This window comes from Calcarisporiella thermophila (assembly GCF_041956535.1).
Source record: "Calcarisporiella thermophila strain CBS 279.70 unplaced genomic scaffold VTP21scaffold_4, whole genome shotgun sequence".
In the NCBI taxonomy this organism is placed as follows: Eukaryota; Fungi; Calcarisporiellomycota; class Calcarisporiellomycetes; order Calcarisporiellales; family Calcarisporiellaceae; genus Calcarisporiella; species Calcarisporiella thermophila.
The window spans coordinates 93,444-108,070 of NW_027192194.1; the positions used below are offsets into that span (position 1 = coordinate 93,444).

General features: G+C 43.1%; 7 protein-coding genes across 7 annotated transcripts in view; 4 read left to right on the plus strand and 3 right to left on the minus strand.

The window, feature by feature from the left end:
- The window catches only part of VTP21DRAFT_8283 (uncharacterized protein), a gene marked incomplete at both ends in the record, with an annotated part of 4,240 nt that extends 2,519 nt beyond the window's left edge, over positions 1-1,721 (minus strand). Inside the window, 2 exons of the mRNA XM_069399116.1 lie at positions 57-1,107; positions 1,180-1,721. Coding sequence (XP_069254565.1) covers positions 57-1,107; positions 1,180-1,721 — 1,593 coding nt within the window. The remainder of the gene's footprint in view (positions 1-56; positions 1,108-1,179) is intronic.
- Positions 1,722-3,080: 1,359 nt separating this feature from the next.
- Positions 3,081-3,720, plus strand: VTP21DRAFT_8284 (uncharacterized protein; the record flags this gene model as incomplete). Its single annotated transcript, XM_069399117.1, has 4 exons — positions 3,081-3,115; positions 3,194-3,312; positions 3,373-3,650; positions 3,706-3,720. The coding sequence occupies 4 exons, from the start codon at positions 3,081-3,083 to the stop codon at positions 3,718-3,720; spliced, it is 447 nt and encodes a 148-aa protein (XP_069254566.1).
- A 163-nt stretch (positions 3,721-3,883) lies between these two features.
- On the minus strand, positions 3,884-4,744 carry VTP21DRAFT_8285 (uncharacterized protein; the record flags this gene model as incomplete). The annotated part of the gene is made up of 4 exons (XM_069399118.1): positions 3,884-4,002; positions 4,063-4,220; positions 4,293-4,462; positions 4,526-4,744. The coding sequence occupies 4 exons, from the start codon at positions 4,742-4,744 to the stop codon at positions 3,884-3,886; spliced, it is 666 nt and encodes a 221-aa protein (XP_069254567.1).
- Positions 4,745-4,926: 182 nt separating this feature from the next.
- VTP21DRAFT_8286 (uncharacterized protein) lies at positions 4,927-6,346 on the plus strand (the record flags this gene model as incomplete). The annotated part of the gene is made up of 4 exons (XM_069399119.1): positions 4,927-5,020; positions 5,108-5,596; positions 5,667-6,123; positions 6,190-6,346. The coding sequence occupies 4 exons, from the start codon at positions 4,927-4,929 to the stop codon at positions 6,344-6,346; spliced, it is 1,197 nt and encodes a 398-aa protein (XP_069254568.1).
- A 298-nt stretch (positions 6,347-6,644) lies between these two features.
- On the plus strand, positions 6,645-10,511 carry VTP21DRAFT_8287 (uncharacterized protein; the record flags this gene model as incomplete). The annotated part of the gene is made up of 13 exons (XM_069399120.1): positions 6,645-6,912; positions 7,008-7,077; positions 7,143-7,202; positions 7,276-7,415; positions 7,480-7,536; positions 7,607-7,914; positions 7,986-8,307; positions 8,380-8,428; positions 8,494-8,923; positions 9,003-9,093; positions 9,154-9,433; positions 9,504-10,183; positions 10,243-10,511. The coding sequence occupies 13 exons, from the start codon at positions 6,645-6,647 to the stop codon at positions 10,509-10,511; spliced, it is 3,024 nt and encodes a 1,007-aa protein (XP_069254569.1).
- A 528-nt stretch (positions 10,512-11,039) lies between these two features.
- On the minus strand, positions 11,040-12,478 carry VTP21DRAFT_8288 (uncharacterized protein; the record flags this gene model as incomplete). The annotated part of the gene is made up of 6 exons (XM_069399121.1): positions 11,040-11,141; positions 11,206-11,364; positions 11,424-11,705; positions 11,781-12,252; positions 12,323-12,366; positions 12,431-12,478. 6 exons carry the CDS (start codon positions 12,476-12,478, stop codon positions 11,040-11,042), a joined length of 1,107 nt encoding a protein of 368 aa, XP_069254570.1.
- Positions 12,479-12,854: 376 nt separating this feature from the next.
- Positions 12,855-14,488, plus strand: VTP21DRAFT_8289 (uncharacterized protein; the record flags this gene model as incomplete). The annotated part of the gene is made up of 4 exons (XM_069399122.1): positions 12,855-13,101; positions 13,269-13,676; positions 13,753-13,871; positions 13,943-14,488. 4 exons carry the CDS (start codon positions 12,855-12,857, stop codon positions 14,486-14,488), a joined length of 1,320 nt encoding a protein of 439 aa, XP_069254571.1.
- Positions 14,489-14,627: the final 139 nt, after the last annotated feature.

Sequence of the window (14,627 nt, forward strand, 5' to 3'; positions counted from 1 at the left end):
CCAAGGAATGAGGCATACAACTCGTCGATCTCTTTTGCAAATTCCTTCTCGATCACCCTGCGTTTGATGCTACCTTTGTCGGTTGTGCTCAGGCGTTTACCACGCAGTGGGAGGATGTAGACCATCTCATCCACCACTTGGGAATGCTGTGGGGCAGCACGGTTTGCATGATGGATAGCCAGCTTCACTTGCTCCAGAACCTGCTTAAGCGGTAACCTTTCAGCCTCTTCAGCGTGCAACTGTATAAGTGCGGCAGTGCAGAATCGCCCCGCACCAACAACACAGGCATTATCAATCAGCGGATGAGAGCGCAGGCTCTCCTCAATAGGAAGTGGGTTCGTCTTTTCACCATTGACATGAACCAAAGTATCATCCAAACGGTATTGGAAATACATCCAACCATCGCGCTCAATGAAAACGTCGCGAGTCGCATACTCTCCTCCAGGAAGATTAGCAACTTTGTCTGCAGAATGGGGACTACTGGAAAGGACTACAAGTTCATATTCGCCCTTTTCTCCATTCGGCACCTCGACCCACTTAACGTGTACCGATGGGTGGAGTTTCATTCCAGACCAATGTTTTGAGCCCCTGAAATCGCCGTACATGAGTATTCCCGTTTCCGTGGAGCCATATGCACTCACCAGATTCACGCCATTTGCTGTAATTTTATCACCCAACTCCTTTGGACATGCTGAACCACCAAACGAGAGATAGTTAAGCCTCCTGAGCGTATCCCAGCCATACCACGAGGGATTGGATTCAATGAGCTTTACCAATTGCTCGAGAATACTTGGAGTGGAGGTGAAAAAATCAGCGCCTGATTTTTCCAAGCTATAGAAAACATCCTCAGGTCTTGGTGGGAATGATTTTGCTAGCAAGAGCGCTATCGTTGTTCTTTGTGAATGCCCGATGCCAATCATAGAATTAATGCCCATGAAATGGAAGTGAGGTCCCATAAGTAAATAAACCCCCTGACTTGGAACTGGTGGATAAAGAGAGGTTGCTCTTGCAGCTCCATTCAAAAGTATATAGTGGTGACTCACTGTAATAAGTTTCGGGAACGCAGTGCTTCCCGAACTGTGTAAAATGGCAAAATCGTTATGATACCTATATCAACGTTGTAAATGGTACCATATTTTAGTATGCTCATTCTTATCACGCCAACTCGACGGCGATTACCTTTGGTCATTTTTAACTACCTCTGCACCATCCACCTCTTGATCTAATACCTCCTTGGTCAAATCGGGATAATGCATCGCCTGAATGTCGATGCTGACATCCTTCTGCATCGCTGTCTTTGCTAGTGGTTCCGTGGTAACGTCATGGATCAACGCAAACGCACCTGCCTCTTTAGCAAGATGCCTGATTGCCTCTGGAGAATTGCGAACGCTCAACAACAACGGGACTATATTCAGCTTGGCAAGTGCAATTACGATGATAGGGATGTAGTGTGAGCTTGTAAGAAGCAGAGCCACGACCTTACGTGCTGACCTCTCTGGTGTGTTCAGCTTTGACGACCAGTAGAGAGCCTCGGAGGTGGTGACATTGTCAAACTGCTTGAATGTGTAGTTTGTGTATTCCCCATTGTCACTTCCATACATGATATAGGGTCTATTGGGGATGACTTTTGCATTATTCTGCACAACTCGCACTATATTTTCAATTTCTTTCAGTTCAGATGATGCTTCAAGCTGAGTAGAGAGTACTTCAGCGACAGTCATATTGAGTGTGTGTCAATTATTTCAAGAAATGTACAAGAGATAAATTACAGAAAAATGATATTGTAGAAAACATTTTCACATCTGAGGAAATGCTTTTATAGTAAATTGTTTGGATATCAGTTGTGTAAGAAGAGCAGAGAATTTGGGTGTACAGCGAAAATTTATATCCGATACGCCCTGAAAAAAAAAACCCCACTATCGTGAATATTTCTTGAATATTTTCAAAGTATTCTATATGGGTATCTCGAACTGGGCTTTGAAACGTGTATATTGGGTTGAAATATAAACCAAGCCAATCGTGTATTTCGGTCGGATAGATAAATATTATTCTTATAATTGAAGTATGAACTTTAAGGAATATAATGCAAATTAGCATATGATTCGAAATCCACCGTTTGACACCAAATATGATGAAGCTATTTCTTAGCTACTTCTTCTTTGTAATTAGCAAAATTCTTTGACATAAAATAATTGACACATAAGTGAACGCTTCATCCTTTAGATTAATTTGCCCAAATTTCAAATTCAAAGTTCGTTAGACAGTGCCAAAGCAATCTATGTAACGTCGGTATAAAACAAAAGAAAGACTGAGAACAAGTTCAGAAAACATTAGCACCAAACACTTTATAGGGCGTTGAAGATATTGAAAGAAAAAAGTCCAAAGATAACTTATTCATCCTTCATAAAATATAGTTAAATATCAACTATTGGGGTATACCCTGGGAGGTCAGCTCTTCATAAATTTATTACGGCTAAGTATAGTGTTATTCCATTATGGTAAAGTAAATGCTGCAATAAAAATATGTTGTTTGTTGAAGGCTTAAAAGAAATGCAATCTTTTCAGAGCTTTAATAAATATGTATTGTATATAGTAAAAATCTTGCATACATACCGGTACAATGATATTTACAAAGTGAGGCTAATTTAAACTGTCTGAGTTTGCTTATTTTCTCTTGTCAAGCTTTTCTAATAGTTGAATACAACCCGAGTAGGAGTTCATCGATTGCTGGACAGGCGCATCGAAAATTGCTCATAGAACACCTGAGTCTGGTTTCCAACCGTTTGGATCCCTGAGAGGAATCAGTTCATTTTTCTTTGGATCGGATAAGGAGGGAGTGAGATGGAAGTAATATCGCTGCTATTAAATTATGTGATTGAAGCTACTTTTTCAATGAAATGTATTTTTTTATTTCATTATAATATAATACAATATCATAATATCATATTTATTACTAAATTCAATCTAAAATTCTCAACTGCTTAATTTAAAACCTGAAGTAACCTAACTGTAGCGCAGCAATTTATTCTGTTGACTTGGTCAATCTTGGATATTTTTATTGATCAAACATATTAAAGATCATGAGCGTGAGCGACGATTTCTATGTTCGGTATTAGTGAGTATCGTTGTTGAAGCTGTATTCTTGTTTGATTTAAGTATTATGTGAATCAATCAATCTAACTAAACAATTAAGCACCGGCCATATGGGTAGACATGGTCACGAATTCCTAGAGTTCGAGTTTCGAGGAGATGGAAAATGTCGTTATGCAAATAATACAAACTATCGTAATGAAGGGCTTATTCGTAAAGAAGGTATTTTTTTCATAAATATTTTTGCATTGTTCGCTTCGATTATTGAGGATTCTCTCTCAGTCCACGTTAGTCCACTACTCCTCCGCGAACTGAAACGAATCATAGTTGATTCCGAAATAATGAAGGAAGATGACGAAAAGTGGCCGCGCAAAAATGTCGTCGGTCGTCAGGAACTCGAGATTAAAATCGGGAACGAGCACATCTCTTTTGAAACATGCAAGATTGGCTCTTTAGTCGAGGTCCAAGAATCAGCAGATCCTGAGGGGCTCAGAGTGTTTTATTACTTGGTACAAGATCTAAAATGTCTTGTATTTTCTCTAATTGGATTACATTTTAAGGTAACTTAGACTCGCGTAATGAACAGAATGAACATGGTCACTAATGACTTTATAGATCAAGCCAATTTAAATATAGCTTTTCATGTGGGGTTGATAGATACAATTTTTCAAGGAAGAGTTTGCGTCTGTGTGTATAGCTTGCTATTGATTCTATCCTCGTTTCTTATGAATTTGTCAAGTCGAGAATAAAACTAATTAAACCGCCTATAAAATGCATATATTCTTGTGGGAACTCAACTGGTTGATATGCTTCGAATTGTCCTTGTTGGGACAATACGATTTTCTAGTATATAGTTTGCGTTCAAGAGATCATTGGTATCAAAGCGGTGCGCTGCCTCTTGATTGTTTTTTGCTAGCATGAATATTCACGATATTAGCTGATATCTCCCTCATAGTATTGAAAGGGATATACCTAAGCCACTTGCAATATGTCTCTGGATGACCCTCTCTCTAGCAACCATGACATCTATATCTACAAACCAATTCTCATTCATGTATGTGTTAATTAAGGACCAAGGTTCAGGCTTGGAGAGATGGAGATAGAGGCCCTCAAGCAACACAATCTTGTGCCTATTCGTAATTTCTATTAAGTTCACTCCTCGTTCATACGTGTCAAAATAAGTAAGTAGATAATGAACTTGCCTAGGTTCAATACATATGTCATAGCCAATTGGATCGCCCACAGCATGATCAAAGGAAGGGGCATAAATCACATTTTCCTGTTGTTCACGAAGACATCTCACTAATTGCAATAAGCCATGGGGATTGAATGTCCAGAATGCACCTCGACGAGCATGCGCTTCCGACGGGTTCTATACTTTATGTCAGATGACTTTAGTGGATAGCCGTTTATTTGTCGCAGTGGTAGTATATACATCAAAGTCGTCCAGCTCCTTTCGAGTTAGGTGATAGCCGTCCATTGACACAGCAATAGCACCAACCCCCCTATTATTTAATCGCCTTTCAAGTTCAGAAGATATAGTCGTCTTGCCACTACCAGCAATACCAGCAATAGCGACAAGTATACGGCGGTTTGGATCGGAAGCATGTTTTGAGAGGAGATGGTCGCAAAGCTCCGTGTATATTTGCTCCATTAATTCAACGCGTAAATTGGATTAGCAGTCCTCAAATAGAGGAATAGTGTGATTCCTATTTACTTTGCCACTTATATCACATGCCAGAAATATTTAATTCCGAACAGTAGTTCGCTTCGCTTTCACTCTTCTTTTGTCTAAGAAGTGACTAATAGAGACAATTCCACTTCCAGAATTATAAAATGAGCGCATTGAAACAAGGCATTTACATCGTGGCAGCAAAGCGCACTCCTTTTGGGGCATTTGGCGGAAAACTTAAGGATAAGACGGCAGCGGGTACGTTTCTTTTCCCAAGCGTGTTTTTTGGTTTCATCTGGTCCAATTGATCTAATCTGCTCATCTTATAATTTATTTATTATCCAGAACTTGGAGGCATTGCAGCAAAGGCTGCTCTCGCTACTCTTCCTGCTGAACTCCCAATTGATTCAGTCATTATCGGTAATGTTATGCAAACCGATCGCTCTGGAGCATATCTGGCACGCCATATTGGACACCGCGCAAATCTCCCGGTCAATGTCCCAGCATTAACTGTCAACCGACTTTGCGGCTCTGGATTCCAATCTGTTATTAATGCTGCCCATGAGATTATCGCTGGTGAATCTAAAATTGTCCTTACCGGTGGAGCAGAGAGCATGAGCCTTTCTCCTTATACGATCCACGGATCTACACGCTGGGGTACAAAGTATGGAGTGGACTTGAAAGCAGAAGATTCTCTGGCTGCTGCACTTGTTGATCAGTACCCCACACCAACTCCAATGGGTATAACGGCTGAGAATCTGGGTGAACGGAACACAATTTCAAGGCAGGAATGTGATGAGTATGCTCTTCAGAGCCAGAAGCGATGGGCTGCCGGTAATGATTTACCTGCTATTTAATATTTGGTGATTGTGTTAGTAATATTTGAGTTTATAACGACGAATAGCTCATGAAGCTGGTCGCTTCAAGGAAGAGATTGTGCCGATTGAATTGAAAGTAAGGAAGGGTACTGAGATCATGGAAGCCGATGAGCATCCTCGCCCGCAGACCACAATAGAGAATTTGGCGAAGCTTCCACCGGTATTCAAGAAGGATGGAGTTGTCACCGCAGGAAATGCTTCTGGAATTTGTGATGGAGCAGCAGCAGTTGTTGTTGCCTCTGAAGAGGCGGTTAAGCAACATGGGCTGAAGCCTCTTGCGCGCGTGGTCGGATGGCATGTTGCGGCAGTGGAGCCCACCATTATGGGAATCGGACCCGTTCCAGCCATTCGCGAGGCGTTGAAACGCGCCGGCTTGAGTCTGAAGGACATGGGTCTGGTGGAGGTGAACGAGGCCTTTGCCGCCCAGTATCTTGCCGTTGAAAAAGAACTGGGTCTTGATCGGGCCATAACAAACACTAACGGGTAAGGCTGTCTTTTTAGGTGATTTTCAGCGGGAAGACTAACTTGTTTGATTGGTGATGTTGACAGTGGAGCTATCGCGCTCGGCCATCCGCTGGGGGCAAGTGGCTCGCGTATTCTCACTCACTTAACATACGAGATGAGACGCTTAAATAAGGAGTTTGTAGTTGGCTCGGCCTGCATTGGAGGCGGGCAGGGCATTGCAGTGATTTTGCAGCAGGTTTAAAAATCCTCTCCCCTCCCCTCCATCCCATAAAAGAAATAAAGCAATTTCAGCGGAATCCGTGCCTGAAATTATTCAAATAAATTTGTGCGCGACGAAATTCGAATCGAATGTGTATCTCTAGTTTGGAATGAAATGGACTGGGGATTCCAAGTATTCGGTCTCAGCATTGTTTTTTAAGTTAATATTAAATTGGAATCTGACATAGGATATCATTCTCTTTATTGCCTTGTTCTTTCATCATCTCTCATAAAAAACGAAACCCACATTCCCTACTAGTTAATACTTGGCACAAAGTTGGATGAAACTCACAATATCTTCGCTCTTTCTCTTAATATTGGTCACCGTCGCGTTGGCTGATTTTCTACCGCGACAAGTCCCTTCCCCACAGCAACCGCAACAAGTTCCTGCTCCACAACAACCGCAGCAACCACCACAGTGTCCTGTGTGCCCATCATGTTTTAACTGTCTCCTGGGAGATAATCCATGCAATAATGGAGGGCTTTGTGATTCAAAGGGTCTTTGCCAATGTCCGCCAGGGTTCTCAGGGCGAGATTGCTCAGATGTTGGTAGGAATTTTTCCTTTTATGATGCGCAAGGATACAGGACCTAGCGCAGTTGAATAATAATAATAATAATAATCGATGTTTTTTTCCCGTCGTAGTGTGTGGCTCACTAGCAAATCAAAACAGGACTCCTAAACCAGCCAATGCAACGTGCACCTGTGATGATGGGTATGTGAGAGTCTTAATTTTCTCTCCCGTCATTATAAATTGTAATTAACGTAATTTGTTGTTAGTTGGACAGGCGGAGTATGTAACGTGTGTCAGACAAATAATGCATGTATACCGCTCAAAGGGTATGAGAGCTTTTTTTTTCAATATCTAGAAGTTCCGATATGTTTAGTTTGAATGTCCCTCTTTTTTATTTAGTCAAAATGCCACGTGCGTAAAGAATTCGCGCCTTGTTAAAGAGTTTTCCACCTGGTGTACTGTGTCAAATATACCCCTTGTCTCGAATGCGCAAACTTCTCTGCACTGTTCTCGTTCAACTTCTCGCTGCGACTTTCAGCGTAAGCTTTATCTCTGTGAGGATCGTCTAATCTTGCGAGTATTCATTCATATATTCTGATATAGTCTGGATAAACAATGAAATCAACATGTATTGTCGGATGGCAAACTGCACACATAACTGTAAATATTCTATATCTTCCTGTTGCTCTACGATTTTTAAACCCTAGTATTCACCCTATATTATCGATAGTGCCAAGTGCAGCAGAAACTTTTGGAAAATGTGAAAATGTAGAATGCGGATGCATGAAGAGCACCACCCTATGTGGCATGTTGAGCTCAACCATCAGTAATATAAAAGGCCCTGCGGAGTATCGATGCGATCCAAGTGGCACTGACTGCAACTTCCTCGAGTATTCGACTCTGAAGAGTCTGTTCTCCAAAGGCTTGAACATGAAGTGCAATTCAGGCGAATGTGTAAACCCACAGGACCTACTAGACGTTGCTTCGACAGAGCCCAAAAGTTTCCCGGTGGGGTCAGCGGTGGGAATTGCAATTGGTGTAAGTGATAATCCACCTTTCAGGGAAATAGAGAGGAAAATTAAGTACCCCAATTTACGTCTTTACCATAGGCTGCAGCGGCTCTAGTTTTATTAATCCTTCTTGTCCGATATTTCCTTAACCGCCACCGCCACTATCTCAGCGATGATTCTTACGCAGCCGATGAGATCAACGAACTTGGTGCATCTCTATTTACTGATCAGAAGGGAAGCACGCTGGCTTTTGAGAGGGTTGAATACACAGTTGGAGGAAAACGCATTTTGTCTGATATATCGGGTATTGTAAGGCCTGGAGAACTGTGCGCCATCATGGGTCCTTCTGGTGCTGGAAAGAGTTCCTTATTGGACATTCTGGCGTTTAGGCGTAAAAGAGGCGAAGTGTCTGGCCATGTTTGTAAGTGATTTTTTTTATTGCTTCAGTGCACTTTTGTAGCGTATATTTCAACTCCTTCAATCTTCTATCCAGGGATTAATGGGACCGTACCCTCTCGAAAACAACTAAGGAGGACTATTGGGTATGCAAGCCTGAGGGGAGAGAAGACTCGACTCAACGCTAACCTTCGCCCTTTTAAAATCTTAGATATGTTGATCAAGAATCGGCACTCATGGGTACCCTTACCGTGCGTGAAACCCTTATGTTCACAGCAATGCTACGGCTTCCGCGGGAAATGCCGCTTGCTGCGAAGAAACACAGAGTGAAGCTGGTGATGGATGAGCTCGGGCTCACCGAAATTGCTGATTGCCAGATAGGTGTGCCCGGACGCCGCGGTATCTCGGGTGGTGAGAAGCGGCGTGTTTCCATTGCCCAGGAATTGGTCACTAGCCCAAGCTTGCTGTTTTTGGATGAGCCTACTAGCGGGCTGGATGCCTACAACGCGTACACTGTCATGAATTCGCTGAAGAAGCTCGCTAAACAGCACGGTCGAACCGTGGTGGTTGCGATTCACCAGCCTCGATCCTCCATTTTCAACATGTTCGACTCGCTTTTGCTGCTCTCAGGCGGCTGCACGGTAAGCTTGGATAGATTCGATATGATCCCGGTATACCATACAGTATTATGGCTGACATATTATGGCTTGGCCTCTTTAGGTTTTCTGTGGGCCTGCGCCAAAAGTCGCCGAGTATTTCCGTTCCATTGGCTACACTGCGCCGCCCGACTACAACATCGCCGATTACTTTAGTAATAATCCTTATTTGATTGCGTGTCGATAGCTCCACTGACCCTTTTTCCTGATACCAGTTGATCTCACTATGGAGAACACGGTCGCGCGGAAACCAGCCTCTCCACTGGAGCGGTTCTCCCTCACTCATCCCTTCCGCCGCCGCCAAAAATATCCGGAATCCACCGAGGCCAGTCACCACGAGATGCACCGCATCGTCCCCGTGTCGAGTGAGGAGAGCAATCGCGCTGAAGTCACCGAATTCTTGAACAACCAATCAGACGCGCTCATTAACCATTACGCGCGATCAGAGTATGCGGCGGCCGTCAACGAAGAACTGGCGAGGGCCAAGGGCGAGAAGTAAGGAGCTTTGCGCTCTCCGCCAACCCGTGTAACAAACCGCCCTGATTAACCTTAATTCTAAATTTAGTATCGAGAATGAAAAGGCATTGTCGCCCTCAACGAGCCACCCCTCTGCTGGCCAATCGCCTGACATCTCCCAGAAGCCACTCCTAAAGGATTATAAAGACGAGCCGGCTAGCATGGGCCGTTTCTTCCAGGAGCTCGGCGTCCTCTCCATCCGCTCGTTCACGAATCTTTACCGCAATCCTTTTCTCTTCTTCGCACACTTTACCGTTGCGCTCCTCCTCGGGCTGCTGATCGGGCTTCTCTTCTGGAAAGTATCGGACGACCTCTCGGGTTTCCAAAACCGACTGGGCTCGATTTTCTTCATGTGCGCCCTGCTTGCGTTCGGGTCTTTGTCGTCGCTGGATCTCTTTTCTCAGGAGCGCTCCCTGTTTGTGCGAGAGCGGGAGGCAGGATACTACGGTTCAATGCCCTATTTCCTCGCCAAGATCTTGTTCGATCTGATTCCTCTTCGAGTGATTCCCGCCCTGATTCTAGGGGCCATATCGTATTATATGATTGGTTTACAGCCCGCGCCCGACGCTTTTGGCCGGTTTTTGGGCGCGCTACTACTCTTCAATTTGGTGGCGGCGGCCGTGTGCCTTGTGATTGCGGCCCTATGTAGAAACGTTGCCATTGGAAACTTGATCGGCTCGCTGATAATGCTGTTTGCAATGCTCTTCGGCGGCTTCTTATTAAACAAGGGTAAACTCAAAATCTGTTTTACCGATTGCAGAACTCGACTCACTCTGAAATCTTTTCAGATGTGACTCCTAAATGGCTCGGGTGGCTGCAATACTTGTCCTTTTTCAATTACGGTTTTGAGGCCATGATTGTCAATGAAATGTCCGGCCTAATGTTACGCGACAAAGGCTTTGGAGGTTTCCAGATCCCTAGTGATGCGATCCTGACCCGGTTTGGCTTCAATCCGGATGCATACATGCGGGATATATTGGTTCTGGTAGGATTGCTGGTAGGGCTTTTGATCATTGCCTACGTGTGTCTGAGGGTGTTTGTGAGGGAGCGAAGATGATACAAGATCATGCATTAGTTTTTCTTAATTTGCCAATAATGTTGCATTTTTCAACTTGGAGTGGGAGCCATGAATGAGTTTTAATATGCGTTTTTTGTTTTGAAGGCTTCTTGTTGGGATGGTTTTTGTCTTTTTCCTTACGTTACAAACTAATAATTGTAGTTGCATTTAAATATAAAATAATCCATCTAATAAAAATGCTCGGAAAAAAAGGGACAGAACACTGAGAGTAAAAGCAAGATTAGATGAGAATAGCGGAGAAATAGAGATAGCGCGAACAAGTATTGAAAAAATTAAGGTTTTAATAAAGAGTGCGCCACATTAGTTTGTATATCGATTGAATTTTTCCGTTTGGACAAAAAAAGAAAGTAAAATTAAAGTGGTCGGCGAAAAATTTAGAGGATATTGGGAATAGAGAAAAGTGCCGCAAAGAAAGTTCGTTCTAGAAAAAGAGATAAAATATAAACGAAAGATGAGACCCCATTTTGAAATGTTAGTTTCTCACCTACCTACTAAAGTATTGATTATTTATTTTTGGCCGCCTTGAAAGAGTTTAGTAGTAGTAGCAAGTACAACCAAGATGACCGCTATGATGATGACAACGATGATTCCAAAGCACCACCATCGTTTCTATTCATCATATGATAAAATAAATTATTAAATGCTTATGTGCAGACATATTAATTCGACCTACCGCGCGCGCTTTTCGTGCGCTCTCTACGGCTTGTGTGACCTGCCTACCACCCTCTTCCATATGTGTTGCAGTCGTCATCGCATGTTGCTCGATGTTATTGACCATATCTTCTTGCTGCTCGACGAGCACTGACATCTCAGTAAAAAGCTGGTGGAGTTCCTATTGGGATAGAAAAAAATTAGCAAAACGAGACACTGTATTGGTTAAAAGTTGCTTACCAAAATGGTCTTTTCAATTTTCTTGATGTCATCATGACGAGACTGAACCTCTTCCAAGGCTGCTCGTGCTTGTCCGCTCCGGTTAGCCTGCAGCACTGACTGTGCAAAAATCTGTCCACCTTGATCGGAATCGAGAACCGCCTCAACCTCTTGTGGAGTCGCATTCGGATTTACAATGCGATACTGTCGTTCAATACGCTGCTTGTATTTATTCTGGTTCTGTCGTTCGATTTCTTGGAATCGTTGAATGGTTTCCATGAAACGCTTTTTGAGTGCCGCGTGCTAGTATAAAATGACACACCAAGAGCTAAGAATAAATACATCCAAAGACAGATTTTCAAAGCACAACTATTTTACCTGGGTTTTACGGATTTGTACGTCGCCTGAATTCTTCAGTTTGGCGTTCTCTAATTCGATTTTCTTTATCCTCTCTTTGATGTGGTTGTTTCTACGTTTTGTGTCAGCCAAAACAGAATCAAGCTGTTGCGTCACCCATTCATTTTGTTGGCGGTTGACTGCATCTAGCGAATTATTGTGTAATTCATTGATGTGGTTGATGTTATCATTAACAGTTTGAATTGCTGATCTGATATCCTCTACTTCATCAAAGAAGGACTGCATATCTCCGGCGCCACCGCGGCCGCCACCTCCGCCACCACTTGGAGGGCCCATTTCATATTCTTCCGGTCGGTAAGAGCCATATTGCTGCTGCCTTCCATAATCTTGTTGACCATAAGACTGTTGACTATATTGATTGTTCTGCGGATAACTGTTATAACCCTGATAATCCTGCTGGTATTGGCCGTACTGCTGCCGAGGTGGAGGAGGGCTAGATATGTTGCCGTTATTTAGGAAATGATAAGTTTTTTTTTAATTGTAATAAGATGATGGTAACTTACTATCCGTCGTAGGATCCTCCATTATCACCAGGATTACCTCCACCCTTTTGAAGAGTTCCAAGATTAATATACAATGAAAAAAAGGCATAAGCACAACCAAGAGTATACCCTAAGCTCTGCGAGTCTGTCCCTGCTTATGGTCTGCCTGTTCGCCATATATTGAAATTGAATTTATGACTAAAAAAAACGGAATCTTGTAAAAGAAAAAATAGCAAAAAGTTGGCACGGACAAGAATTTTCTTTGGCTTCGTCTAATTCTTGGGACGCGGTTACTATAACCTCCAATCATGTTTGCTTGATGTTGTGACGTAAGAGAAATCGCTTTTGCCCCTAGAGGTTTTTTGTTGATTTTTCTCTTCTCCTTCTTTTCGTCCCGTTCTGTCTTTTGAAGGAGCGCTTTGATTTTCTATTTTTTTCTATCTTTTTGACGTTGATCATTGACTGATTAACATCTGATCCTACTAATCTTTCCGATTTTAAACAATTTCTAGTTCGTCTATTTTATTCTCTCTCCCTAAAAATAATAAATCAAATGGCCAGCCACGCAGACGAGCTTATTGATTACGAAGAGGATGAGGAGACTCTGCAGAACGATGTATCGCAGATGACCGCGAAACCCGCAGGTACTAATGGCCAGCCTATAAAGGAGGACGATGCGGACAAAAAAGATAAGAAAGGCTCGTACGTTGGTATCCACAGCACTGGCTTCAGGGATTTCCTCCTCAAACCTGAACTACTCCGATCTATTGTTGACTGCGGTTTTGAACATCCAAGTGAAGGTTCGTGTTTGGTCTCTCTCCCACTGCACACCTAAGAGCCTGCCTCCGCACAATTTGTTTGTGTAATTTATCCGGAGCGCGGTGCTTCCCTATCTTCTAAAACGCCCAGCTGTTCTTCGAACCTTGGCTGATCACGTCGACTCTCCTTCCCCTTTTCTCTTAAATAGTCCAACAAGAATGTATCCCACAATCGATCCTCGGTATGGATGTTATTTGTCAAGCTAAATCCGGTATGGGTAAAACCGCTGTATTCGTGCTTGCGACACTCCAGCAGGTCGAACCTGTAGACGGGGAGGTTTCCGTGCTCGTCCTCTGTCACACCCGTGAACTCGCTTTCCAGATCAAGAACGAGTATCAACGTTTCTCTAAATATATGCCCACCATTCGAACTGAAGTGTTCTATGGAGGTCAGCCAATTTCTCGCGACCAAGAAATTCTACGTGACCGTACCAAGTGCCCGCATATCGTTGTCGGAACTCCTGGTCGTATTTTGCAGCTCTCCAAGGGCCCTCTTAAGCTTGGGAACACAAAGCATTTCGTGCTTGATGAGTGCGATAAAATGCTCGATCAGCTCGGTAAGCATGTAATATTCTCACCCACCCAGCGGCCGAGCTTTCTACAACCCGTATTTGTTTGCGAACTCGCTTTTAGATATGAGACGCGATGTACAGGAGATTTTCAGAAGCACACCCCACCATAAGCAGGTTATGATGTTCAGCGCAACTTTGAGTAAAGAAATTCGACCGGTTTGCAAAAAATTCATGCAGAATGTTGGTTGACTAACTTTTATGGTTATTTTCTTGGGAGAGTGACTTAATTTTTTGCCTTCTCTCTACTGTAGCCGCTAGAGATCTACGTGGACGATGAGGCTAAGCTTACCCTCCATGGTTTGCAGCAATTCTATGTGAAGCTCGAAGAGCGCGAGAAAAATCGCAAGCTTAACGATCTTCTGGACACTCTCGAATTCAATCAAGTGTGCATCTTCGTCAAGAGTGTATCGCGTGCGAATGCTCTCGACAAGCTGCTACGTGAATGCAACTTCCCAAGTATCTGTATCCACAGTGGAATGCCGCAGGAAGAGCGTATTGCACGGTATAAGACTTTCAAGGCTTTTGAGAAGCGGGTTATGGTGGCAACAGATGTATTTGGGCGTGGTATTGATATCGAGCGCGTGAACATTGTGGTCAATTACGATATGCCCGACAGTGCAGACTCCTACTTGCACCGTGTGGGACGTGCTGGTCGTTTCGGAACCAAAGGGTTGGCAATCAGCTTTGTCAGTGACGCCGCTGATGGCCCGATTCTCAACTCTGTGCAAGAAAGGTTCGAGGTGAATATTCAGGAACTGCCCCAGGACCTCAACATAAACAGCTACATGACCGCTTAAGACAAAAACTACACTTTGATAAATATAAATTTCTTTACTTTTATGGGATTTTTATTTTTTTTTCAACTTAATTTTATGTTCTCCGCATTTTTTCTAAAAAAAAAGTATGTTTTTATCTTTAGTGAGTGTGGTAGTAGGG